The following is a 26,201-nucleotide window of genomic DNA, read 5'->3' as shown; positions in this document are numbered from 1 at the left end:
TGTGAGAGGAGGGGTGAGAGTGGGGGCGAGAGAGAGGGGCGAGAGAGAGGAGGGAGGAGAGAGGAGGGGCGAGACTTGAGGGGAGAGAGGAGGAGCGTCACAATTCTTCTTCTTCTTCGTTTGATATGACGTCACAATTGACGCTGGGGACCTGAGTATGTTTCCCAGGTGTTTCCGAAGTTATGGCCATTTATGATATGGTTGGTCCGATCTAATTGAAACAATGCCCCAATCCAGTCGTCGTTTACGAGAGTGAAGGAACGAAGCTGCACATACTGGCACGCACCTACGGGCACGCACCTACGGGCCCGCACTCGTTAAACTAAAAAATGTCTGAAAATCAAATGAACCACCATGGATTTATAATGGAAACAATGTTCACGGACGGGTCATCATGTTCTCCTCGGAGAGGATTTGAACCAGGACGTTAAAACTTTCAGGGTCTCTCCCCCCTTTCCAACATCCTCTCAAAATCCCCCATGAACCATCACCACCACAATACCCACCACCATCCCACACCACGCCTCCACAATACCCACCACCATCCCACACCGCGTCTCCACAATACTCACAACCATCCCACACCGCGCCTCCACAATACTCACAACCATCCCACACCCCTCCACAATACTCACACCATCCATCCACAACCTACAATACAACCATCCCACACCCCCCCTCCACAATACCTCCACCCATCCCACACTCCACAATACTCACAACCATCACACACCATCCCACCGCCTCCACAATACCACAACCATCCCACACCGCCCTCCACAATACTCACAACCATCCCACTCCACAATACTCAACCATCCCACCTCCACAATACTCACGACCATCCCCCCCTCCACAATATGCCATCCCACCCTCCCCCCCCTCCACCCTCTCTCCCCCTCCACAATCCCCTGGGGTCGGACATCGACGTGTCACGGACATGATGGTGGGACACTGCACGGACACAAATGGTATCCGGGAAAAGTACGAAACCGGACGATCCCGTAACATACACGACACCCGGTCAGCCTGTGACGGTGGGACAAAGCATTCGTCCCCCATTTTGTCCGCGGTGTCCGTGCTGTCGGGCGATAACGAGTATTTCTGCCCAAATTATGTATAAACCGATTAATCTATTAATACACAATCCTCCTTTATAACCGTTCATAGAACGGGAAATCAAACCGTCCCGAGATGAAGTGATCACATGATCATCGTTTCCATCTTCCCCACTAACACGTCACGTGACCATCGTTTCCATATTCCCCACTAACACGTCACGTGACCATCGTTTCCATATTCCCCGACTTGCATGTCACGTGACCATCGTTTCCATATTCCCCATTAACACGTCACGTAACCATCGTTTCATTATTCCCCGACTACAACGTCACGTGACCAGCGTTTCCATCTTCCCCATTAACACGTCACGTGACCATCGTTTCATTATTCCCCGACTAACACGTCACGTGACCAGCGTTTCCCTCTTCCCCACTAACACGTCACGTGACCAACGTTTCCATATTCCCCACTAACACGTCACGTGACCAGCGTTTCCCTCTTCCCGACGAACACGTCACGTGATCATCGTTTCCATCTTCCCCACGAACACGTCACGTGATCATCGTTTCCATCTTCCCCACTAACACATCACGTGACCAGCGTTTCCATCTTCCCCATTAACACGTCACGTGACCATCGTTTCATTATTCCCTGACTAACACGTCACGTGACCAGCGTTTCCCTCTTCCCACTAACACGTCACGTGATCATCGTTTCCATATTCCCCACCAACACGTTCCGCCAACTTTGTTTGAATCGCTCCCACAAGGCCCCAAACGATTCGGCTCCACAGTTCCCCCGAAATCGTTTCCTTCACTCATTTTGTCTCCAATAGTTTATCTTCAAAATCCCAACGGTCACTTCCAACATCCTGAGGACCTTCAGAGTTGTTACTGAGGGTGAAATGAGCATCAGAATCCAAGGTCGACGACTATCCGATCAAGGTGTGACGTCACGGGCGAAATCGTAAATCAACCCTCTCTCACCTTTTTCATCCACACTGTGATTGGCAAGCTGCCAATCCTTGTTGTGAGATGAAGCCGCCGTGGAGAGAACACCAAACCAGCTTGTTTCACTCACTCGTTCACTCTTACCGGCCTTATCTCAGCGCTCGGATATCAAGCCATCATGGCGACCACGCCCTCCCTATCCCCCACGTGTCTCATTCACTTCCTGCGCCATGGTGACCACACCCCCTCCCTATCCCCCACGTGTCTCATCCACGTCCTGCGCCATGGTGACCACACCCCCTCCCATTCCCCCCACGTGTCTCATTCACGTCCTGCGCCATGGTGACCACCCCCCCTCCCATTCCCCCCCACCGCGCGTGTCTCAGTGACGTCCCGCACCATGGTGACCACGCCTCCTCCCATTCCCCCCTGTCGCATTGACGTCCCACGTATTGGTGACCACGCCCCCTCGCATTCCCCCCCCCCGCGCGTGTCTCAGTGACGTCCCGCACCATGGTGACCACGCCTCCTCCAATTCCCCCCTGTCGCATTGACGTCCCACGTATTGGTGACCACGCCCCCTTCCATTTCCTCCCCCACGTGTCTCATTCACGTCCTGCGTCATGGTGACCACGCCCCCTCTCTATCCCCCGCGTGTCTCATTCACATCCCGCGTCATGGTGACCACGCCCCCTCCCAATCCCCCAGCAGACGAAGGATCTTTTCTAGTTTATTCTCGGCATATTTCACCTTCGTTAACGATTTATTAATCAAATGACGTCATATTGTACTTCACAAACATTCTGCTCTGTTCACCCGATCGTTTGCGTGAGCTCGTCTTCCATCTGCCGAGAAGTCAGCTCACCACAACCTTCACCAGACAACCTCTTCTTCTTCTTCTTCTTCTTCTTCTTCTTCTTCTTCTTCAAAGGGCACGATTATTCCCACGGTTTTGTGGGCGTGGACGGTGGGGGGGAGCTTGGTTCAAGTCTTTCACGAACCGGCTGGCCAGGCCTGACGTTCGCCTCAGGTTCGGGCAAGAATTTAGAATTTGGCCAGGGTGCCGGAGATAGCTCGCCTACTCTTCGCGAGTAGGAAACGGTGGTGTGTTTAACGTGAACCAACTCATGTCAGCAGATGGGACGCCCGGCTTAAAGGCGGCACACACCCTGCCCGTGAAAGGCCGGGATGATGGTTCATGGCTGGTGCAGGATTCGAACATGGGCTCGACAGCTTCGAGGCAGCGATCACGTGGTTATCTGTGTTTGTGTGTTTTCAGGACCATCCCGAGGTGGGAAGGCACCTTTGTGCTCCAAATACCTATGACGTCATGAGCATTCCAGAGTGACCTTCAAAATGAAGGTGAGCATGCTCATGCTACAGGTAGGGAGATAACCAGAGAGGCTTCAAAATGAAGGTCCCTGGTTCGAGTTTCAACATGCCAGCGGTTTCAATCACGTGATCGCAATAAAATGAGGAGAAAAAGTTTTTTTTCTGAAAGTAATTTCTCGAGGCGGGGGGGGTGTTGGGAAACAAAGACCCCATGTTGCCCAGATGTTCGTGCGGGATGAATGTTACCTATTAAGTGTTAACACCTCTCCCACAACCTGGTCCTTTTTACATTTGTTACGAGTTACTCGTTAAACCGTTACGGTAGTTATCAAAAAAGCGCCGTCACCTCAACGTTTGAGTAGTTTTAACAAACGGGTATAAATTAATAAAACGTTAAACACGATTTGTCTTTTCAAACGCATCCTCATGACGTCAGAATTACGTCACAATAAAGAAAAAAAGAAGAAGAAGAAGCGTCAATTTGAAGCAAATTGTTGTGTTCGTGAAGATTTCCTTTCATCCACTAAAACATGGTGAGTTCGGAGTCTCGGTTTAATTAAGTTTACTTGGTTCGGGTCGTCACATGACCCGCCAAGACCTCCACGTTCCTCCATTCCCACGGAGCCTCCATCAGCAGCCTCCTCCCCGTGAGGTACTTGTTGTTGATTTATTTATATATATTGAGTCCTTTGTTCTCGGATCTTCGATGTTTTGTTCGTTGTAAACACTTTGATTATTTCGTGAATTCGCGATTCCTTGTAACGAGCTCAAATGAGCTCAGATCCTCGTCCTCTCAATGATGACGTCATAAAAACGAATATGACGTCATTGTGATGCATCAGGATTGCGATAAATTATCTGTGCTAATTGCCCGGCTTGATTCCCGCAAACAAAATTCAAACGGCTTTCCTAGTTTCGGAGATATTGGTATAGGCGATTTCCATTGGCGGCGATATTATGACGTCAACATTTTTTTCTCGGAAGAATTTCCAAATTCGGAGATGGTTCATGTCTGCGCGTGGGCTTTCTTCATATACATGGCAAGTTTCACGAAGATCCGATGAAAACTCTGGGTTGTGAAACAAAAAATGTCCAAAAAAATAGGAATGACGTCATAAAAATTGATATGACGTCATAGTGATGATGTATCATATGTGCGGTAATTCATCTCTGCTAATGCCCCGTTCGATTCCCTCAAACAGAATTCAAAAAGCTCACCTAGTATCGGAGATAATTTTTTCGGCGATTTCCATTGGCGGAGATATTTTTGACGTCATAACTTTTTTTTTCTCGGAGGAATTTTCAAAATCGGAGATGGTTACTGTCTGCGCAGGGTATTTTTCCATATACATGCCAAGTTTCAGGAAGTTTCGATGAAATCTGTAGGATGTGAAACAAAAAAGTCCACAAGAAGAAGAAGAAGATGAAGAAGAAGAACAACGTGAGTAAGACGAAGATCCTCCGTGAGATCCAAAAAAGTTTGTTTGTTGTTGTTGTTGTTGTTGTTTATCCCCGCACGTGCACTTCCTTCCTCCCACTTCTTGTAAATGTGAAACAATATTACCACTGCAAGCATTATTTATTATTTTAATGTTGACCAATGGTGTGCTCACAAATGAAGGCACGTGATTTCCGTTGACCAATGAGCATTGAGCGATGGGGATTTCCAGGTCCCTTGGAGAGGAAACCCTGAAAACGTTTCCTGATTCGGGATTCGAACCTTTTCGCGATATTTATCGATTCCGAGGCGACATTTATGGAGCCAAAAACGATATATAGCACCACGACGTGTCAGAACAATTGTGGACGGATTCGGACCAAACTTGGTGCATGAGTCGGGTAGGTGACGAGAACAAGGCGATTCGATTTTGTTTCAGGTCCGAATCCAGATCGGGCCCATCAGTGGGACACAAAAGGTGGACTGTTCCACCGGTGGGATGCATGCGCTCGACCGAGTGTCCTCTTTCTGAACCTCCAGTTTTAAGGTAACTTACCTTCATCGTGACGTCGAGCTTGTAACCGTTCTTCAGATGAAGTGCGCACCGGAACTTATGGACCACTCTTCCACCCCGATTAACTCATTTCGGGTAAAGAGGACCCATCCAATAACTACGCACGGGGCCACCGTTGGAAGGGACATCGTGGACCCGGTTGAAGACCGCATCCGTAAGCAGGGATACCGGAAAGAATCGTTTCTTCCAAATAACCTCTGAATGTTTTATTTATCTCATCTCGACTTGGAGGGACTTTATGGCCTCCTGTTGGTCCAGCAGTGATAGGCGAGTCCACAGGAGGTTTAAGGAACCTTCTGCACACACGAACACCATCGCTGTACCAATAGGAAGTCCCCTTGCAGGTCCTGTCATTTGAACCAACTGTGGTGTACTGATAGAAGATGCTTAGCAGGCAGACACGATGCGGGGGAACAGTCGAGCCGGGCTGTGTTGCACAAGCGCGAGCGCGGGCGTACTTTGCCCGCGGCTCTCCTTTATTACGTATTCAGCACACTCACGAGCCGGGCGACTACAGCATTACTAAGACGCCTCAGGCGGCGCGCACACCTTATATCCCTTGCAGACCCGATGACCACAACGACCCCTCCTCCCATCATCATGCCCCGCCCTGCATGCCCGCAGGCTACACCACAGTTATAGTTTAATGTGGTAGGATGACTCGGCCCGTTCAGCTTGGGGGAGGGATGCACTCTACTGAGTGTAGTTATAGTTTAATGTGGAAGGATGACTCGGCCCGTTCAGCCTGGTGGAGGGATGCACTCTACTGAATGTAGTTATAGTTTAATGTGGAAGGATGACTCGGCCCGTTCAGCCTGGTGGAGGGATGCACTCTACTGAATGTAGTTATAGTTTAATGTGGTCGGATGACTAGGCCACGGTTAGAAACATCGACCTCGAGACTCAGAGAGAGAGAGAGAGAGAGAGAGAGAGAGAGAGAGAGAGAGAGAGAGAGAGAGAGCCCTCGAACAACAACCACACTACGTCTGGTTCAAGGGACGGTTTACCCCCACAAACCACAAACTATTCAACTGGTTATTTCACTTTATAATTACTTATTTAAACAAATAACTCACCATGTTTGAACGAACTTCGCGTCCAACGGTCAGGCCGTTGGTGTGAATGCACAGGTGTGATTCAGAAATGCAAATGAATAAAACACCAAATACACACCTGGAGGGGATTAACGGGAGGGTTTCAACACCACTCATTCACCCTGTAATAAAATAATAAATAAAAACAACAACAACAGGATTGCCAGATTTAAAAATGGAAATGTCGGATTTGAACCTCAAAATTATGGTATTTTTTTAAAACGTTAACCCACAATGCACAGCGGCATTAACCCACAATGCACAGCGACAATAACCCACAATAAGGCTGTGTACCACAAGTGTGTATAGTAAGGGTGTGTACCACAAGTGTGTATAGAAAGGGTGTGTACTACAGGTGTGTATAGTAAGGGTGTGTACCACAAGTGTATATAGTAAGGGTGTGTACTACAGGTGTGTATAGTAAGGCTGTGTACCACAAGTGTGTATAGTAAGGGTGTGTACCACAAGTGTGTATAGTAAGGGTGTGTACCACAAGTGTATATAGTAAGGGTGTGTACCACAGGTGTGTATAGTAAGGCTGTGTACCACAAGTGTCTATAGTAAGGGTGTGTACCACAAGTGTGTATAGAAAGGGTGTGTACCACATGTGTGTATAGTAAGGGTGTGTACCACAAGTGTATATAGTAAGGGTGTGTACCACAGGTGTGTATAGTAAGGCTGTGTACCACAAGTGTGTATAGTAAGGCTGTGTACCACAGGTGTGTATAGTAAGGCTGTGTACCACAGGTGTGTATAGTAAGGGTGTGTACCACAAGTGTGTATAGTAAGGGTGTGTACTACAAGTGTGTATAGTAAGGGTGTGTACCACAAGTGTGTATAGTAAGGCTGTGTACCACAGGTGTGTATAGTAAGGGTGTGTATCACAGGTGTGTATAGTAAGGGTGTGTACCACAAGTGTGTATAGTAAGGGTGTGTACCACAAGTGTGTATATTAAGGCTGTGTACCACAGGTGTGTATAGTAAGGGTGTGTATCACAGGTGTGTATAGTAAGGGTGTGTACCACAAGTGTGTATAGTAAGGGTGTGTACCACAAGTGTGTATAGTAAGGCTGTGTACCACAGGTGTGTATAGTAAGGGTGTGTATCACAGGTGTGTCTACTAAGGGTGATGCAAAGATGTCTATCAATTTTAACGAGAACGTGTCCTTCCAGGTGAGATCATCACCTCAGTTGGAGCATATACAGAGACAGAGACACGACACCCAAGGAGAGATGAATCCTTCGTCTTATTACACGCTCGTTGACCGGTGTTACCTGTTATGACTCTTCACCCGGCCGAGTAATGACAGAGTCGAATGAGGGTTCTCGAATGATACGATTTATTTCAGAAGATGGCACTACGCATGCGGAATGCAGCCCAAAGGCCCTTCAGTCAGGTGCCCCCGGACCACATTGAGATTCTTACTTCAAAACAGTTGTTTATATAATCACACAAAAGCAGAACTGGGTGTGGACTATAAGTGTGTGCTAAGGGATAAAGAAATAAATGCGGCAGTGGGCTTCTTTCCCCCCTCCCTAGGGGCCCTCAGGGAAGTTGAATCAGTCAATCCTCAGATTCGCAACCCAACAGTTCATCTTGCAAACTAATAACTTTCTAAGACTCCTACACCCCTACACTGGCACCTGCTGATAGCAAAGGCGAAACTCTGGTGATGACTAAGAACAGGAATGTGTGGGATATCAGCATACACAGTTTTCCCAAGGACATGCTGTTGTGCAGCTGCAGAGCCATAAAGGGTTATCAAAGACATAGTGAAAACAGCATGATACATTTAAAGCAACATTTTAAAGCAAGGTTTGAATCCTGACAGCTGATTAATATACAACTATTGACTATTGATTATTCAATTATGGCTCAAATATGACCACCTAGCATATCATCATCATAACAGTTCCCTCCTTGGTCATATTTGACCATACCCAGCCATACCTGATACTCACCAACCAAGTGGAACCCTATTTGGTTCCTGTAGCAGCTACCCCTAGGCCCCCGTGCCTGCCAAACGGGATTTGCAAATGCCGTGGATAGCCATCAACATTCCCCAAATGAGAAGTCCCCAACTGCCGGTGGTTCAGGTTAGCTTCTGTTGCCTTTTGTCTTGCCCACTGCCACAAGTCTCCCATTAAGTTGTCATATACAAATTTGATGTTAAGTCCACACAATATTAAAGGCACTACAAGTCTATACAATATTAACAGCAACATTATTATTTAGGCAATTATACTCGACACTAATTACAACAATAATATTTTCAATATGCAAATGTAATAATGGGTGAGCAGCACTGTGAGCGCTCAAGGCATGGTGTAAGCTCCTTTCTCAACTTGCGCTAGAAGACAAAAGAGTCTCATGAGATGCATATTTACATATAAGGGTCATACAAGTATTTTCCATACATGCCTTCACTACCTGGTATTGTCCATTTTCCACGATTATGCATATGCTCGTCAAAACACTGCCACATCTATCATAAACCTCCATCAGCATTTTACTTGTAGATTTCCTTTCTTTCTTGTTACAACTTCCTGTATCTTCGTGTGTAGTGAGATGTGTGAGTCCATGTTTGGCTTACCTTTTCACTTGAAAGTTCGTTGAGTAATCAGTAATACCTGGAAGAGTCTTCCCCAGGGCGCCCTCCGCCAGAACACCTTGTTGGCTCCTCAGCTGGTGGGGGGCGGGTCTGGTTATGGCCCCATACAGAGGTCCTCGGGGTCTTCCTCCATGAGTTCGCTGTTAATTATTATGATGGCCTGGGTGAGGAGTGAGGCTTCACAGCATTTCTTTAGACAAATGGAAATGAGACGTTTGATCAGAAATACTCCAAAAATGATTCCCATGATGACTGGGATTGCTGCCCCGACCAGGCACAGTCACCAGTCTCCCCAGTCATGAAATATAGATCTCCACCCTGCGTAACCCTCCTTGCGTTCCACTCGATCGCTAGTGAGAGCTTCAAGCCTTATAGGTGAAAACACCTATAAGTGAAATGTGTTCTTCTCCGGGAGGTTACTGTATTTTCACAAGATTTCACAACTATACTCCAAAAGGGTTCTTTAGGGGCCCATGGAACTTGGGTAATTAGAGATGCGTGTTGACCCCATATGAATCCTATTTGTGCAAAGTGCCCCCGCTGGGTTTTGTCTTGCGTTTTGTTCTGCCAAGCCACTTCTGTCTTTTCTGCATTTTCTGACGTCGCCCCACAACAGGTTTTGTCATTGCATAAGACCATCGAATCGATTTTATTTCCTCGTTTCGTTCTATCAAATCATAAGTTTCCTCGGCTTGGACGCAAGACAGTTCTATGAGCTGCTGTGGCTGGATGGTTGTCAGCCCTCTGGAAATGAGTGGTGCGGTCTTGCCAGGTTCCTTTGAAAATATCTTTACCTTATCTAGTTCTTGGTTGTATGTTTTCCCCAACCTTGCGTATTCACCTGCTTCCATTCTTTCTCCAGCCGCTCCCCTCCTATGTCGCTGTGGGGTTGGTACTGGTTCATTTCCGTGTCCCCCTTTGCCACGGAGGTGTATACGGTTTCTTTGGCTTGAGTGTGTTAGTGTGTTGCCTCGTGATAGGTCCCCCCACAAAGGAGTAGTGTGGGAGTTGCATGTTGTGTCGTCAAAGGTTCTGTCACTGTCTCCGTTACTACAAGGTTTACAGCATGCCACTGCACTGAACACTGCAGGCAACTGCAACATAATGACAAGTATTTGTGTAAAAGATTATTTTTAAATGATACCTCCGTATGAGGCTCCCACCATGACTAGAGCTTGCAGGACTGGAAGTTGCTCTGGGTGCGTGGTGAGTGGATGTGAAGGCCAGAGACCTTACTGTACACTACTGTAGATTTTGATCAGGCAAGCATACCTTCCATCCATCTCCTTGTCTGACGGCCTGTAAAGTGTTCTGGTGTTCGTTGCTCCATCTTGTGGTTCTGGGGCGCATCTCAATCTGTTCACCATTCTTCCTAACTCCCCTGCACTATGTCTGTTACTAACTGCCATTGAGATGTACGGTGTTGGTCCTTCTCTGTGCTTCATTAGTTCGCGCTCTCTGGCGGCTTGTTTCACCTCCACTGCCGCTCCTTCCTTCCCGATCCATCGGTTGGTTGTCATCAGAGAGCGTTTGACGGTGTAATCACTATGTGCTTTGGCCACGTATTCATAATCCTGCCCTGTTTCATCGTAGTCGACAGTGAGTGCAGTGCAAAGCCAATTCCATTCCTTCCAGATGATGTCGTTGCTAAGCAACCGTTCCTATACATCCCTTTAATTCCGCTTATGCTTCCCAAATCCAATGAATTTATCCTGACAGATAGAGGCTCATATAAAGACAACAGACATGCTTTTCTGTCCGCTTCCAGACAAACATCTCGACCCCGACAGGCAGAGAATCGAAACGCTCCCTCGTCAAGGCCCACGATGGCTGCGTGTTCAAACAGCACGAGCTCCGCCCGTAATTTTTCCCAAAAACACCGCTATCCTCATCAGTGCGTAGCCTACCAAACGTCCTTGTTCTTGGATGTCTGACATGTAAACAAGGACAAATGTGTCCAAGAGCCACGTCCTAAAGGTTTTGTCTTTACCAGAATAATAATAATAAGAAGAAGAAGAAGAAGAACAACAACAACGCGGAACTCTCTTAGAGCCGGCGTTCGCTACGCAAGACGCGGCGAAAAAGATAAACCCACTTTAAATAAAATCCGTTCCTTGTTCAAAGCATTTAAATCCCCCTTTCCATCTATCCTAAATCCCTCAGTCCCGCGTCTCTCCCGCGGCTATTTTTTTCCCTTTTTCGGTCACGAAGCCAATCAACAACAACAACAACAACAACAACAACAACAACAACAACCGGAACAAACATATATCACAGCCTTGTTTCAAAGTATTGTCGCTTGTATGTACCGATAGCGCGTGCACTCGCCTCGAAACACAAAATCGAGCGATCCTTTGAAACGTCAATGTCCTTATTAATTAATTTTACCACAAAGCTATCTCTTTAAAATCTAGTTTGTCCACCATATTCAAAATCAGCCGCCTCGAGAAATTCTCGTACATTGCTCCGACAAGCAGGCACGTTCACAGCAGGGTGTTAATTGCACTTTCAAGTTTGACAAAGCGCGTTGGGCCCATGCGTGATTACGTCATCACGCACTCACATGAGCAATACGTCTTATCAGCGCGTTGGTTTTTACGATCAAACTCACGTAACAAATATTTGACGACATCTCAAATACGTTCGTTTTAAATCGGAATTTTTACAGAATCCTAAGAAGGGCGTCCCCAAACTTTGTAAAATGTGCAAATCCATCTCGTAAACCCTCACGATAAGCTGTCCTTCGACGGGACGATTTCGTGCTTTCGTCGCGCCTGTTAAACCCGACGGCACGTCACGTGACTCGCAAAACCCCAGAAAATAAGTTTTTTTTTCCCAGATTTACGAAAATCAAGTATAAAACATGCTTAATGACCCCAACAATGAAACCAGAATTGAAACTGACGTTAAAACGAACCCGTAACGTCGATCAGCCTGACGAAACATGCAAAGTGGAAACAGAACTGAATTTGAATTTGAAATCAAAATGATGCTCCGTGGAGACCATCCATTTATCACGTATCACGTACAGTGTTCAAAGCCAAAACAGCATACAGAGTTTATCGGACCATGAGAAAACCCGAACGTTGGTCCATTTGACATCCCACAGCACGAGTACTGTAGGGAATTCTCACACATAATCCCCAAACTGTCTGCTGAAGTGGTATTAATTATTCAATTCCCCATCGAGTTCACACACACACACACACACACACACACACACACACACACACACACACACACACACACACACACACACACACACACTCTCTCTCAAAATGACATTTGCCCATCACTGAATTCACAACACGTGCAGAATCGGTCATCATCGTCCTTCCTCCGGATTTGGTGTGCGCAATTCACCTCGTCCAAAGTCTTCACATTAACGATGACGACCAATCATTATCTCCATACAAACATAGAAGTTGTTCCACACATACAAGTTCCAGGTTGGAACACTCAACTTACGTCTAACACAAAACTCAACCTTCCCCACCACATTGTATTCACAAATACATCCAAATAGGTAACTCTACAAACAGCCCTTCTCCTGGCTCATTAACTTTGTGTTTTTTCCCCGTTGGTTCAAGATTCCCTCTGAATCAAATCGCTTACGTCCTGTCTCACTTTGTGACTCCGTTAGCCACGCTGCAAACGCTCTCCAGTGTTTTCCACTTTCACCGATAACTTTAAGTGTTGTTCCTTTGGGTAACTCTATGTTCTTTGCAGAGTTATTCCCCATCTTTTGTTCTTATCTTACCAACCGCCTAATAGCTGTAAATCGTTTCTCCTTTTACGTCGGGACCGAAATCCCTTTCAATCAGCCGCCTAATAGCTGTAAATCGTTTCTCCTTTTACCTCGGGACCGAAAACCCTTTCAATCAGCCGCCTTAAGCCTCAAAACCCAATGAAGGCCTCTAACCTTCCCTCTCTATGGTACAGGATTCCAACCTGTTCCCTCCTTATTTCACACGGATACCTTTATCCTCTACCCTTCCCGGTCCCAACATACGGCCTGACAGCCCTCTTTGTGCCCTTCAAACAAACCGCATTCGAATCACCTCATATGTTTTTACCGTTACAGTTCTTGATCCGAGCAGATCCTGGAGCTGCGTCCAGCGGGGCACTGCCCACCAAGTGTACAGTTTTCACCTAACTAGGGCTCCCTGTCTTAGGTGCCCTATACGTGCAATTTCCACGTACCTTTAGCTGAACCCTTGCGATCGCTGTACACCAAGTGGAGTCCCGCCGTCCACACCGCCAGCATCAGTCGAATCCCATCCTCGTCGCCAATTGTTATGACTCTTCACCCGGCCGAGTAATGACAGAGTCGAATGAGGGTTCTCGAATGATACGATTTATTTCAGAAGATGGCACTACGCATGCGGAATGCAGCCCAAAGGCCCTTCAGTCAGGTGCCCCCGGACCACATTGAGATTCTTACTTCAAAACAGTTGTTTATATAATCACACAAAAGCAGAACTGGGTGTGGACGATAAGTGTGTGCTAAGGGATAAAGAAATAAAGAAATAAATGCGGCAGTGGGCTTCTTTCCCCCCTCCCTCGGGGCCCTCAGGGAAGTTGAATCAGTCAATCCTCAGATTCGCAACCCAACAGTTCATCTTGCAAACTAATAACTTTCTAAGACTCCTACACCCCTACACTGGCACCTGCTGATAGCAAAGGCGAAACTCTGGTGATGACTAAGAACAGGAATGTGTGGGATATCAGCATACACAGTTTTCCCAAGGACATGCTGTTGTGCAGCTGCAGAGCCATAAAGGGTTATCAAAGACAAAGTGAAAACAGCATGATACATTTAAAGCAACATTTTAAAGCAAGGTTTGAATCCTGACAGCTGATTAATATACAACGATTGACTATTGATTATTCAATTATGGCTCAAATATGACCACCTTGCATATCATCATCATAACATTACCTCGATTATCAATGGAGTCAGCTTATTGGACACAGCTACAGCAACTCCTTGGGCAAGGTAACCACCAGAGCGACCAGACCAATAGTAGGTGGAACCACCCGCCATGATCTCGCCGCAATCCGGTCTTCGAACCTCAGAGAGAGCTGCAATCCCGATGTTCAAACGCTTGAGCTCAGATGATAACGGAGACAGGTGATCATCCTTTCTTCGGGAAAGGACGTTCCAGGCACCCACCCGAAGGGACCACCTCAGGTTAATCCAAGGAGACCGCCGTCTGGTGGACGACACCTCAGCACCACAATATGACCAGGGAAAGTTACCCCGTGGTTTCCCTCCTGTTATCTGAGAGTGGGGGTCCCCAAGGCTTTGCCCCAATCCCGAAATCCTGTGAGCTGCACACGAGGAATTCCCACCGAGTGGGTTTTTCCTTTTGGAATGATTTGTGGAATGAAGGGTTTTCCGGTGGCCAGAGTACAAATCCCGCCACTAACCTCCTAATAAGAAGTAACCCACCTGCAGGAGGACGTCCACAGACACAGATGGACTCGAGATCTGGATGGCCGTTGGCTCACAAGGAGCTCCTCCGCCCTTTAATCGAGATCTCCTGTCATCCATTTCCCCCAGAGAGGATAATAACATGACCCATCCTGCTGCTTCGGTCGGGAGTGAACGTTTCCTCGTCACAAAAATGAACAATTAAATGAACAATGAAACAGGACAAATCATCCACATCAGCAGCTCCAATGGTGAGTGGCTGTGAGCTACTCTAACGGTGAGTGGCTGTGAGATACTCTAACGGTGAGTGGCTGTGAGCTACTCTAACGGTGAGTGGCTGTGAGCAGCTCTAATGGTGTGTGTGTGTGTGTGTGTATGTGTGTGTGTGTGTGTGTGTGTGTGTGTGTATGTGTGTGTGTCTCTGCGACCGCCGTTTCTCGACAACCGCCGGTCCGATCTGATTGAAACTTGCCAGGAATATTGCCGGGGACGTGCGGATGTGCCTTTTCGAGGTTTGATATTAATCGGATAAGCGGTTGCCAAGTTACGGCCATTTATCTGTCAACCAATGACAAGACACTGTGCTGTGACATCACGAATGACGTCACAATTAATGTTTATTTATTTCTTTCTTTTTGCACGATTGACGGTCTGATCTGATTGAAACTTGCCAATAATATTGCTGGGGACCCGCGGATGTGCCTTTTCAAGGTTTGATATTAATCGGATAAGCGCTTCCCAAGTTATGGCCATTTACCTGTCAACCAATGACAAGACACGGTGCTATGACGTCACGAACGACGTCACAATTAATGTTTATATATATATATATATATATATATATATATATATATATATATATATATATATATATATATATATATATATATCCAGACAAATCTCACACTCTCACTATGTCTCTTCGAAAGGACCGTTTACAAAACCCCCCCATCCACTTTCTCAACAATCCTCTGGAAGAAGTCTTTTCTTTCAAGCTTCTGGGTCTCACTATCTGCCATGACCTTTCCTGGGAAAGTCACATTTCCAACCTTGCCTCAAAAGCCAGTCGCCGACTGGGAATCCTCCGTCGTGCAAAGTCCTTCCTCGGCCCTCTTGAGCTCCTGACCACTTACAAAGCTTTTGTCCGTAGCCTGATGGAGTACTGCTCTCCCCTCTGGGCTGGTGCTCCTGCCTCCCACCTTTCTCGACTTCACGCTGTCGAAACCAGGGCTTTTAAGATCATTGGCATCTCCCGCAATGAAGCTGAGTCTTTGGGCCTCTCACTCAATCACCGCAGGTTAGTCGGTGGTCTTTCTGTCTTCTACCGACTCCTGTCCAGCCTTGCCCCCCCTGCTCTCTCTGCGATTTGTCCCAACCACATTTCCACAGGGCGCTCAAGGTCCGCCAACAACCCCCTTCTGGTTAAACTACCAAAATCACGAATCACTGCTCATCTTCACTCTTTCATTCCTCTGTTTCCTGCCTTTGGAATAAACTTCCTCACTCTATTCTTTCCCATTCTTCCCTCCAGGCTTTCAAAACAGCTGTTCACCACCACCTCTTATCTTCCCCCATCCAAATCCTCGATCTTTTCTACCCCCGATAATCCACCCAAGCCCACTTCCTTCAATTCTCCTGCTTTCCTTCCTGAAAGTCCCTGTAATGTCCATCTTCTCCTCGCCATGTTCCCCGTCCCATCCCCATCCCTCTCCCTTCCACAGTTCACCTGTGTCTGTTCCCCAATGTTTTGTCCCTTCCACTCCCTCCCCTCTTGTCTCATGCCTCCTTCCTGTGAGTTGTGTGTTCGCTCTCATACGAGCCTCGACCAAGGTATACAAAAAAAAAAAAAAAAAAAACAACCAACGACAACGGCAAAAAAAGAAACCTGCGCGACTGCGCAGGTTAGCGCACCCCTCTGCGGTGCCAAAGCTGGCAAGGGAAGGGGGCAGGGCAGCTCTCTCCCCATTGGTGGAGGCTTGGCGTGAGGCGGTCGGAGTGGGGGCACGCCCCCCTTCGAGAGCCTTGTGGAAACGCCTCGAAGGGAGGTGGAGCCACGAACGGGGCGGAGCCCCACGCGGCGAAGGGCGGAGCCCCGCCTTACAAAAAGGCAAACGGACGCGAGGCTCACTCTCTCTGGTCGTGGCTCATGTTGGCTGAAGCTCTCTCCGGAAAAGGCACCAGCTCTCTCTCTCGCTCTCTCTCCAAAAAGGCTCGGTCTCTCTCCTTGGGTCTCGCTCTCCAAAGCGCTCCCTTCCTCCTCTCTCGTTCCTGCGCTCGTGGCCCGGCGAGGACTGTTGGTTGAGACGCGGACGGGAGGCACCGCAATGCGGCCTGTGGTGGACCTGCGCGTCTGGACGAGGGGTTCCGGAGAGAGTTCGCCGGCCGCGTGGGAGGCCGGAAACAGGCGCGACCGTGCTGACGGTAGTAGGAGAGGAGGACCATTTCGGTCCATGAGGGAAGTCACTTCTTTTCTTTTCTTTTCTTTTCAGGCTTTTGTATGTGTGTTTGTGGCGCCAGTCTTGCAAAGTAAAACTTGTATAAGTGACTGTGCTGTAAATAATTGCCTTTTATTCGGTCGTAGTGCTTTCCTTTGTTCCTATTTGCCTGCTTTTGTTCCTATTTGCCTGCTTACGTGTGTGAAATAAAAGTGTGCTTGTCCAATTGTTCCCCCGTTTCGCTTCGTCCTTTCCTTTGTTGAATCTCCATTTTGCATCACGTAAGGGATTGATAGTGGGTTTAAAACACCCGGTAACTAATCTGAACCGTCAAGGTCGACGATAACTCCGCTCGGTTATCCCTGTAGCACGGAACGAGCCGCTTAAGCGGTTCGTGTCCGGAGTCGACCTGTGGCGTGGTACAACCCCTCGGTAGGTTACCCGTGCGAGTACTCAGGTATATCGACTTTCGGCGATTCACCCTATTTTGCGCGGGTGGAATGCTGACTGGGTTGAGGTGAGGTTAAACCCCCACCCATGACGAGCTCCTTGGCGATAGTTCCAAGAGGGTCACGACTGAATTGTCCGTTCCGGTGGGCGAAGCGTCGCGATTCGAGTTACGTGGCCGATCGCACGCCGGGCGGGCGAAATTTGTCACAATATTAATCGGACAAGCGGTTCCCAAGTTACGGCCATTTATCTGTCAACATCACGAATGACGTCACAATTAATGTTCAATTATTTATTTATTTTTTTGCACGATTGACATCACAATTCTTCTTCTTCGTTTGGTATGACATCACAATCGACACTGGGGACCTGAGTATGTGCCTTTTCAAGGTTTGATATCCTTCTTCATCCGTTTCAGCTGTTTCCCAAGGTTTGAAAGCTGTTTTTTTCCAAAGGTTTGAATTAATTGTTCAAATTATTAATTAATACCAAGGTTTGAATTTTCCCAAGGGAAAGAGCTGTTTCCCAAGGGTTTGAAAACTGTTTTTTTCCCAAGGTTTGAATCAATTGTTGTGCTTGGTGGACATTTGTGAATACATTTACAGAGAGAGCAGCGAGAGAGGAGGGGCGAGAGAGGGGGGCGAGAGAGGGCGAGAGAGAGAGGGGGCGTCACAATTCAAGAGAGGGGAGAGAGGGGGACGAGAGAGGGGGAGCGAGAGAGAGGGCGTCACAATTCAAGAGAGGGGATAGAGGAGGAGGCGAGAGAGTAGGGTGGGAGAGGGGGTGTGAGAGGAGGGGTGAGAGAGAGGGGCGAGAGAGAGGAGGGAGGAGAGAGGAGGGGAGAGACTTGAGGGGAGAGAGGAGGAGCGTCACAATTCTTCCTCTTCTTCGTTTGATATGACATCACAATTGACGCTGGGGACCTGAGTATGTTTCCCAGGTGTTTCCGAAGTTATGGCCATTTATGATATTGTTGTGGTTGACGAAATTCACAAACCACCATTCAGGTCCCTTAGGTGAGATATCTCGGTAAGTATATGTGTAGTTAGGCCCAAACCCGTTGTCTCGAGGGAATAAATGTCATTCAAGAGGGCTGCGACTCTTCAGGATAGCCGTTTTTCTTTTACTATCTTTATTTTGGACCAACCGCCATTATTACCACCACCAACCATGTCTCAACAGCCATCACAACAACAACCACCAACCACATCGCCGCTTCACCACAACCGCCACGACCTTTACCGTCACAACTCGCCACCATCGCATCACCGTCATCTCGCGCCACTCGTGGGCACCGATGCTGGACTCGTGTAGGGCGCGCACCGTGCAGCGTGTTCAAAAGCATCGCGGACTTTCCGAAGAAAAACGGATCAAAAAGCATTCACGCCCACTTTTCCTCGGGCCAATGGGGAGCGAGGTGAAAGGTCGGAGGCAGAGGGTCAAAGATGAAGGAGCGAAGCCACAGGCTTATAAAAACGACTGCGTTCGTCAGTCGAGTCCAGTCCAGTGGAAGTTGAGAGGAGTTCAGTTCGCAGGAGGAAGAGTTGAGTTGGAAGCGGAGGAAGAGTTCAGAGTGTGCGTTGGAAAGAGTGAGTTCGGAGTTCAAGAGAGTCGTCGGTGGAGCTGGAAGGAAGTTGCGCGTTGGAACGAGCTGTGCGTTGGAACGAGTTGTCGGCGGAGCTGTGGAGAGGTGGCGGCGGCGAAGACGGACGAGGGGGTGCTCGCGTCGGTGCAGGGAGCTGAAGGCGGGAGGCCGACGGCGCGACCTGGTCGAGGTGGAGACGCTCGTCGCGGGACCCGAGACAGTGTAAAAATCCTCCTTTCCCCGAGCATCAGCAACTCCTCCTGTTTCCCCCCGCACTGAGATAGTGCGACCAAGGGGCCCCTGCCCACCACCTACCAGACACTGTCCGCGAGGCCCGCGGAGTTGAGGCACCACCGCCGCTCCGCGTCTCATCACCAGACGGGTAGGCCCGACACGGTCTCGGCCCCAGGCCCGCCTACCCCCTCATCCTTGAGGGTGTTCTTTTCCTTGGTTTTGGGTATGTGTTGTCGGCGCCGTCTGTGAAGTAGAATTGTATAAGTGTTGCCGTGTGCTCGGTAGTCGGATAGCTCTGCATTGTGTCTTCGCTTTTACATTTGCTTTTTGTGTAAAATTGCATTGTGTTTCTTCTTCTTTTCTATGTGCTTTTGGTGGAATTGTATATGTGTGCTTTCCGTTCATCGCGAATAAATGTGCTTTGTGTTGAACTGTTTCCCGCTTCGCTTCGTCATTTCTTTCATTGAATCCTCATCTTGCTTCACGTAAAGGGTTGGTCGTAGGCTGAATACGCCCGATAATTAATCGAACCGTCGAGGCCGACGATAACACCGCTCGGTTATCCCGATAGTACGGAACGGGTCGCTTAAGTGGCCCGTGTCCGAAGTCGACCTGCGGCGAGGTGCGATCGCCCGGTCTACCCTCCGTGTGGGTACTTAGGTAGGTCGAATTTGGCGAGCAACCCTATCCCACGCGGGGGCCGATTGGCTCGATCGCGGTGAGACCGAAAGGTCCACCCGTGACTGGTTCCCGGCGTTAGTCCGAGAGGGTCACGACTGGATTGTCCGTCCGGTGGGCGACGTGCCGCGATTCGAGTTACGTGGCCGTTCGCACGCCGGCGGGCGCGAATCCGCGACAATATGGTTGGTCCGATCTAATTGAAACAATGCCCCAATCCAGTCGTCGTTTACGAGAGTGAAGGAACGAAGCTGCACATACTGGCATGCACCTACGGGCCCGCACTCGTTAAACTAAAAAATGTCTGAAAATCAAATGAACCACCATGGATTTATAATGGAAACAATGTACACGGACGGGTCATCATGTTCTCCTCGGAGAGGATTTGAACCAGGACGTTAAAACTTTCAGGGTCTCTCACCCCCTTTCCAACATCCGCTCAAAACCCTCCATGAACCATCACCATCACAATACCCACCACCATCCCACACCACACCTCCATAATACCTGCCACCATCGCACACCGCGTCTCCACAATACTCACAACCATTCCACACCGCGCCTCCACAATACTCACAACCATCCCACACCGCGCCTCCACAATACTCACAACCATCCCACACCGCACCTCCACAATACTCACAACCATCCCACACCGCCCCTCCACAATACCCACCACCATCCCACACCACGCCTCCACAATACTCACAACCATCCCACACCACACCTCCACAATACTCACAACCATCCCACACCGCCCCTCCACAATACCCACCACCATCCCACACCGCGCCTCCACAATACTCACAACCATCCCACACCGCGCCTCCACAATACTCACAACCATCCCACCCCCCGTCCACAATACCCACCACCATCCCACACCGCGCCTCCACAATACTCACAACCATCCCACACAGACCCTCCACAATACTCACAAACATCCCACACCCCCTCCACAATACCCACCACCATCCCACACCGAGCCTGCACAATACTCACAACCATCCCACACCGCGCCTCCGCAATACTCACAACCATCCCACACCCCCTCCACAATACTCACGACCATCCCCCTCCACAATATACCATCCCACCCTCCCCCTCCACCCTCTCCCCCTCCACTAGACTCACAACCATCCCACACAGCACCACCACAATACTCACAACCATCCCACACCACCCCTCCACAATACTCACAACCATCCCACCCCCTCCACAATACCCACCACTATCCCACACCGCGCCTTCACAATACTCACAACCATCCCACACCGCCCCTCCACAATACCCACCACCATTCCACACCACGCCTCCACAATACTCACAACCATCCCACACCACACCTCCACAATACTCACAACCATCCCACACCGCCCCTCCACAATACCCAGCACCATCCCACACCGCCCCTCCACAATACTCACAACCATCCCACACCGCGCCTCCACAATACTCACAACCATCCCACCCCCGTCCACAATACCCACCACCATCCCACACCGCGCCTCCACAATACTCACAACCATCCCACACCGACCCTCCACAATACTCACAAACATCCCACACCCCCTCCACAATACCCACCACCATCCCACACCGCGCCTGCACAATACTCACAACCATCCCACACCGCCCCTCCACAATACCCACCACCATTCCACACCACGCCTCCACAATACTCACAACCATCCCACACCACATCTCCACAATACTCACAACCATCCCACACCGCCCCTCCACAATACCCAGCACCATCCCACACCGCGCCTCCACAATACTCACAACCATCCCACACCGCGCCTCCACAATACTCACAACCATCCCACCCCCGTCCACAATACCCACCACCATCCCACACCGCGCCTCCACAATACTCACAACCATCCCACACCGACCCTCCACAATACTCACAAACATCCCACACCCCCCCTCCACAATACCCCGCACCATCCCACACCGCACCTCCACAATACTCACAACCATCCCACACCGCGCCTCCACAATACTCACAACCATCCCACACCGACCCCCCACAAAACTCACAACCATCCCACACCGACCCTCCACAATACCCACCACCATCCCACACCGCGCCTGCACAATACCCACCACCATCCCACACCACGCCTGCACAATACTCACAACCATCCCACACCGCGCCTCCGCAATACTCACAACCATCCCACACCCCCTCCACAATACTCACGACCATCCCCCTCCACAATATACCATCCCACCCTCCCCCTCCACCCTCTCTCCCCCTCCACTAGACTCACAACCATCCCACACAGCACCTCCACAATACTCACAACCATCCCACACCACCCCTCCACAATACTCACAACCATCCCACCCCCTCCACAATACCCACCACTATCCCACACCGCGCCTTCACAATACTCACAACCATCCCACACCGCGCCTCCACAATACAACCATCCACACCCCCTCTCCACAATACCCACCACCATCCCACACCGCACCTCCACAATACAACCATCCACACCCCCCCTCTCCACAATACCCACCACCATCCCACACCGCGCCTCCACAATACAACCATCCACACCCCCCTCTCCACAATACCCACCACCATCCCACACCGCACCACCACAATACTCACAACCATCCCACACCGCGCCTCCACAATACTCACAACCATCCCACACCGCGCCTCCACAATACTCACAACCATCCCACACCGCGCCTCCACAATACAAACCATCCCACACCCCCCTCCACAATACTCACGACCATCCCACACCCTCCCTCCACAATACTCACGACCATCCCACCCCCTCCACAATACTCACGACCATCCCCCCCCTCCACAATATGCCATCCCACCCTCCCCCCCTCCACCCTCTCTCCCCCTCCACAATCCCCTGGGGTCGGACATCGACGTGTCACGGACATGATGGTGGGACACTGCACGGACACAAATGGTATCCGGGAAAAGTACGAAATCGGACGATCCCGTAACATACACGACACCCGGTCAGCCTGTGACGGTGGGACAAAGCATTCGTCCCCCATTTTGTCCGCGGTGTCCGTGCTGTCGGGCGATAACGAGTATTTCTGCCCAAATTATGTTTAAACCGATTAATCTATTAATACACAATCCTCCTTTATAACCGTTCATAGAACGGGAAATCAAACCGTCCCGAGATGAAGTGATCACGTGATCATCGTTTCCTCTTCCCCACTAACACGTCACGTGACCAGCGTTTCCCTCTTCCCCACTAACACATCACGTGACCTGCGTTTCCATCTTCCCCATTAACACGTCACGTGACCATCGTTTCATTATTCCCTGACGAACACGTCACGTGACCAGCGTTTCCCTCTTCCCCACGAACACGTCACGTGACCAACGTTTCCCTCTTCCCCACTAACACGTCACGTGACCATCGTTTCCATATTCCCCGACTAACACATCACGTGACCAGCGTTTCCCTCTTCCCCACTAACACATCACGTGACCAGCGTTTCCCTCTTCCCCACTAACACATCACGTGACCAGCGTTTCCATCTTCCCCATTAACACGTCACGTGACCAACGTTTCCCTCTTCCCCACAAACACGTCACGTGACCAACGTTTCCATATTCCCCACGAACACGTCACGTGACCAGCGTTTCCCTCTCCCCGACGAACACGTCACGTGATCATCGTTTCCATCTTCCCCACTAACACGTCACGTGATCATCGTTTCCATATTCCCCGACTAGCATGTCACGTGACCATCGTTTCCATATTCCCCACTAACACATCATGTGACCAGCGTTTACCTCTTCCCCACTAACACATCACGTGACCAGCGTTTCCATCTTCCCCATCAACACGTCACGTGACCATCGTTTCATTATTCCCCGACTACAACGTCACGTGACCAGCGTTTCCCTCTTCCCCACTAACACGTCACGTGACCAACGTTTCCCTCTTCCCCACGAACACGTCACGTGACCAACGTTTCCATATTCCCCACTAACACGTCACGTGACCAGCGTTTCCCTCTTCCCGACGAACACGTCACGTGACCATCGTTTCCATCTTCCCCACGAACACGTCACGTGATCATCGTTTCCATCTTCCCCACGAACACGTCACGTGATCATCGTTTCCCTGTTCCCCACGAACACGTCACCTGACCAGCGTTTCCCTCTTCCCCACTAACACGTCACGTGACCATCGTTTCCATATTCCCCGACTAACATGTCACGTGACCATCGTTTCCATATTCCCCGACTAACACATCACGTGACCAGCGTTTCCCTCTTCCCCACTAACACATCACGTGACCAGCGTTTCCATATTCCCCACTAACACGTGGCGTGACCAGCGTTTCCCTCTTCCCGACGAACACGTCACGTGATCATCGTTTCCATCTTCCCCATTAACACGTCACGTGACCATCGTTTCATTATTCCGACTAACACGTCACGTGACCAGCCTTTCCCTCTTCCCCACGAACACGTCACGTGACCAACGTTTCCCTCTTCCCCACAAACACGTCACGTGACCAACGTTTCCATATTCCCCACTAACACGTCACGTGACCAGCGTTTCCCTCTCCCCGACGAACACTTCACGTGATCATCGTTTCCATCTTCCCCACTAACACGTCACGTGATCATCGTTTCCATATTCCCCGACTAGCATGTCACGTGACCATCGTTTCCATATTCCCCACTAACACGTCACGTGACCATCGTTTCCATATTCCCTGACTAACACATCATGTGACCAGCGTTTCCCTCTTCCCCACTAACACATCACGTGACCAGCGTTTCCATCTTCCCCATCAACACGTCACGTGACCATCGTTTCATTATTCCCCGACAACAACGTCACGTGACCAGCGTTTCCCTCTTCCCCACTAACACGTCACGTGACCAACGTTTCCCTCTTCCCCACTAACACGTCACGTAACCAACTTTTCCATATTCCCCACTAACACGTCACGTGACCAGCGTTTCCCTCTTCCCGACGAACACGTCACGTGACCATCGTTTCCATCTTCCCCACGAACACGTCACGTGATCATCGTTTCCATCTTCCCCACGAACACGTCACGTGATCATCGTTTCCATCTTCCCCACTAACACGTCACGTGACCAGCGTTTCCCTCTTCCCCACCAACACGTCACGTGACCATCGTTTCCATATTCCCCGACTAACATGTCACGTGACCATCGTTTCCATATTCCCCGACGAACACATCACGTGACCAGCGTTTCCCTCTTCCCCACTAAAACAGCACGTGATCATCGTTTCCATCTTCCCCACGAACACGTCACGTGATCTCGTTTCCATCTTCCCCACTAAGACGTCACGTGACCAGCGTTTCCCTCTTCCCCGACTTACACGTCACGTGATCATCGTTTCCATCTTCCCCACGAACACGTCACGTGATCATCGTTTCCCTCTTCCCCGACTTGTTTCACTCACTCGTTCACTCTTTCCGGCTTTATCTCAGCGCTCGGATATCAAGCCATCATTGGCGACCACGCCCTCCCTCACCCCCACGTGTCTCATTCACATCCTGCGCCATAGTGACCACACCCCCTCCCTATCCCCCCACGTGTCTCATTCACCTCCTGCGCCATGGTGACCACGCCTCCTCCCATTCCCCCCCCCCCCACGTGTCTCATTCACGTCCTGCGCCATGGTGATCACACCCCTCCCATTCCCCCCCCCGCGCGTGTCTCAGTGACGTCCCGCACCATGGTGACCACGCCTCCTCCCATTCCCCCTGTCGCATTGACGTCCCACGTATTGGTGACCACGCCCCTTCCATTTCCTCCCCCACCTGTCTCATTCACGTCCTGCGTCATGGTGTACACGCCCCCTCTCTATCCCCCCACGTGTCTCATTCACATCCCGCGTCATGGTGACCACGCCCCCTCCCAATCCCCCCCAGCAGACGAAGGATCTTTTCTAGTTTATTCTCGGCATATTTCACCTTCGTTTACGATTTATTAATCAAATGACGTCATATTGTACTTCACAAACATTCTGCTCTGTTCACCCGATCGTTTGCGTGAGCTCGTCTTCCATCTGCCGAGAAGTCAGCTCACCACAACCTTCACCAGACAACCTCTTCTTCTTCTTCGTCTTCTTCTTCTTCTTCTTCTTCAAAAGGCACGATTATTCCCACGGTTTTGTGGGCGTGGAGGGTGGGGGGGAGCTTGGTTCAAGTCTTTCACGAACCGGCTGGCCAGGCCTGACGTTCGCCTCAGGTTCGGGCAAGAATTTAGAATTTGGCCAGGGTGCCGGAGATAGCTCGCCTACTCTTCGCGAGTAGGAAACGGTGGT

At 49.8% G+C, this 26,201-nt stretch overlaps 1 protein-coding gene and 1 long non-coding RNA gene across 2 annotated transcripts in view; both read right to left on the bottom strand.

Annotated features, from left to right (window-relative positions):
• The window catches only part of LOC147008090 (uncharacterized), a 310,895-nt gene extending 304,244 nt beyond the window's left edge, over positions 1 to 6,651 (bottom strand). Inside the window, exon 1 of the mRNA XM_085865526.1 lies at positions 6,433 to 6,651. Within this exon, the coding sequence (XP_085721652.1) occupies positions 6,433 to 6,567 (135 nt within the window). The 5' untranslated portion in view covers positions 6,568 to 6,651. The remainder of the gene's footprint in view (positions 1 to 6,432) is intronic.
• A 3,675-nt stretch (positions 6,652 to 10,326) lies between these two features.
• The window catches only part of LOC147008089 (uncharacterized), a 29,995-nt gene continuing 14,120 nt past the window's right edge, over positions 10,327 to 26,201 (bottom strand). The window contains exon 2 of the long non-coding RNA XR_015053645.1: positions 10,327 to 11,996. This is a non-coding gene — a long non-coding RNA (uncharacterized LOC147008089). The remainder of the gene's footprint in view (positions 11,997 to 26,201) is intronic.

This window comes from Eptatretus burgeri, chromosome 21, assembly GCF_056783735.1.
Source record: "Eptatretus burgeri isolate ZD-2024b chromosome 21, Ebu_testis_v1, whole genome shotgun sequence".
Classification (NCBI taxonomy): domain Eukaryota; kingdom Metazoa; phylum Chordata; class Myxini; order Myxiniformes; family Myxinidae; genus Eptatretus; species Eptatretus burgeri.
Note: the sequence above shows the minus strand (reverse complement) of the source record. Positions and strands in the feature narration are given on the sequence as shown.